Source organism: Egretta garzetta, unplaced genomic scaffold, assembly GCF_000687185.1.
Source record: "Egretta garzetta isolate BGI_Z169 unplaced genomic scaffold, ASM68718v1 scaffold326, whole genome shotgun sequence".
Lineage (NCBI taxonomy): Eukaryota > Metazoa > Chordata > Aves > Pelecaniformes > Ardeidae > Egretta > Egretta garzetta.
Genome location: NW_009260026.1, coordinates 1402518 through 1404227, shown reverse-complemented (window position 1 = coordinate 1404227; position 1710 = coordinate 1402518). Strand labels below are relative to the sequence as shown.

Sequence of the window (1710 nt, the reverse complement as noted above, 5' to 3'; positions counted from 1 at the left end):
CCCTGGCAGAGCAGGGGAAGCTGGAAAGTCCTTGACTGGTGTAAGCCCTGCTCAGCAACAACTAAACCATCAGTGAGTTATCAGCATTATTCTCATCCTAAATCCCAAGCACAGCACTATGCCAGCTATTAGGAAGAAAATTAACTCTATCCCAGCCAAAACTAGGACATCATGCTACTCAGAGCATTATCCGGTGGGATTTGAAATCTCCAAGGATGGAGATGGCATAACCTCTCTGAGCAACCTGTTCCACTGCCTTACTGTCCTCTTGGTCAAAGAGTTTTTTCCTACTTTCAGTTTGAACCACACCTGTCCCAACTTAGTCCGTTGTCTCTTTAAAATGTGTATGTTCACCTGAGTCAATGAAGTCACAGAAATCCAGGAAGAAAGAAAAACATATGGGAGCCCCCATGCTATTCAAGTCTCCAAGTGCTTAACTATAGCACTTCTAGGTACTACATTAATTCCTAAGAAGGAAGGCCTGCGAACTGCCAGTCTGACTGACACCATATGCCCCTACATGAGTACCACGTTGTATGAGTGGACTGCAGCGACACTTCCCGTTCAAAGCAGAGTACCCTCCAGGAAGTCACATAACCTGCCAAAGGCCAGGACTCATGAGAAGAGCAGTCCACCCTTACGGAGATCTGCGTTCTAGGGCCTGGAGGTGTACTGACCATCGCACCTCCCGGCTGGGGCTTGCTGGCGTCCCCTTGGCCCAAAATACGTGGGAAGAAGTGCACACACTGCACCAACGAAACCACTGCCTTGTCTACATTACTGATAAATCCAGCAAATTACTTTAAATCAGAGAGCTTTGAAATCCTAGATCTGGGGACTTGAATGGGAGGGACAGGGTGTTACTGCAAGGCAGCCCTTTTCATAACGTAGAAATCATGAAGCAGAGCTTCCTCGGCAAACACATCTTGCTTCTAGTCCAAACCTACCTGCTGGTATGGGAACTACATGTGTACATGCGTGTGTGTGTCTGAGAGGGAGAGACACACAGAGTGAGAGCACATGCAGGGCTTGTCCATAAAGGAAAATGAAAATAGCCTTAAATACACTCAAACACCACTTGAGCAAGGGCCAGTAGCGCCTCCTGTTGCCTAAACTTCTCCTTTCTACTTAGCTTGCATTTTTGGAGATTGCTCCCTGGCTGCCTTACAGCTCTGAGTGGAAAGAACTCCTTTGCCTCTCCATCCTTAGAGGACACGATTGCCAGGTGCACCCCTAAGAGACAGTGAGTTGAATATTTTTAGCCTGGTGGCTGGAAATAAAAAATACATGCCCCGAAAAAAAGCATAATGCAATACTTTGGTATCTCTGATTACCCCACTTGCTTAGCTGTCCTGCGTGTTCACCTATGCTTTGCTCCTTCAGCATTCACGTGTGGAGCACTAAGTGTGGTGTAACCCACCGGGAGGATGCCACGCGAGCTGGGACCAGCGGTGGTACCTACCGGCAGCAGGTGACAATCAGCGCTATGCCCATGATAAGCAGAAGTCCCCCTCCTGCAGCCGCGATCACCACGGTGATGAGCTGATACGCTACAGACAGGAAAGACAGACAGTCACTTAGAAACCATGATGTGGTTGTAAACACTGCTGTAAACATATCTGCAGTCTTCATGCAAAGGGATTAACTGTTTATTTCCCATTTTCCCTCACTCTGTAAGCAACATTGCCTTAAATTTTAAAGTAAAATGGA

The 1710-nt window shown here is 47.4% G+C and overlaps 1 protein-coding gene across 1 annotated transcript in view; it reads right to left on the bottom strand.

Moving 5' to 3' along the window:
- Positions 1-1710, bottom strand: part of HEG1 (heart development protein with EGF like domains 1) — a 34660-nt gene that overhangs the window by 3451 nt on the left and 29499 nt on the right. The window contains exon 20 of the mRNA XM_035896303.1: positions 1463-1550. Within this exon, the coding sequence (XP_035752196.1) occupies positions 1463-1550 (88 nt within the window). The remainder of the gene's footprint in view (positions 1-1462; positions 1551-1710) is intronic.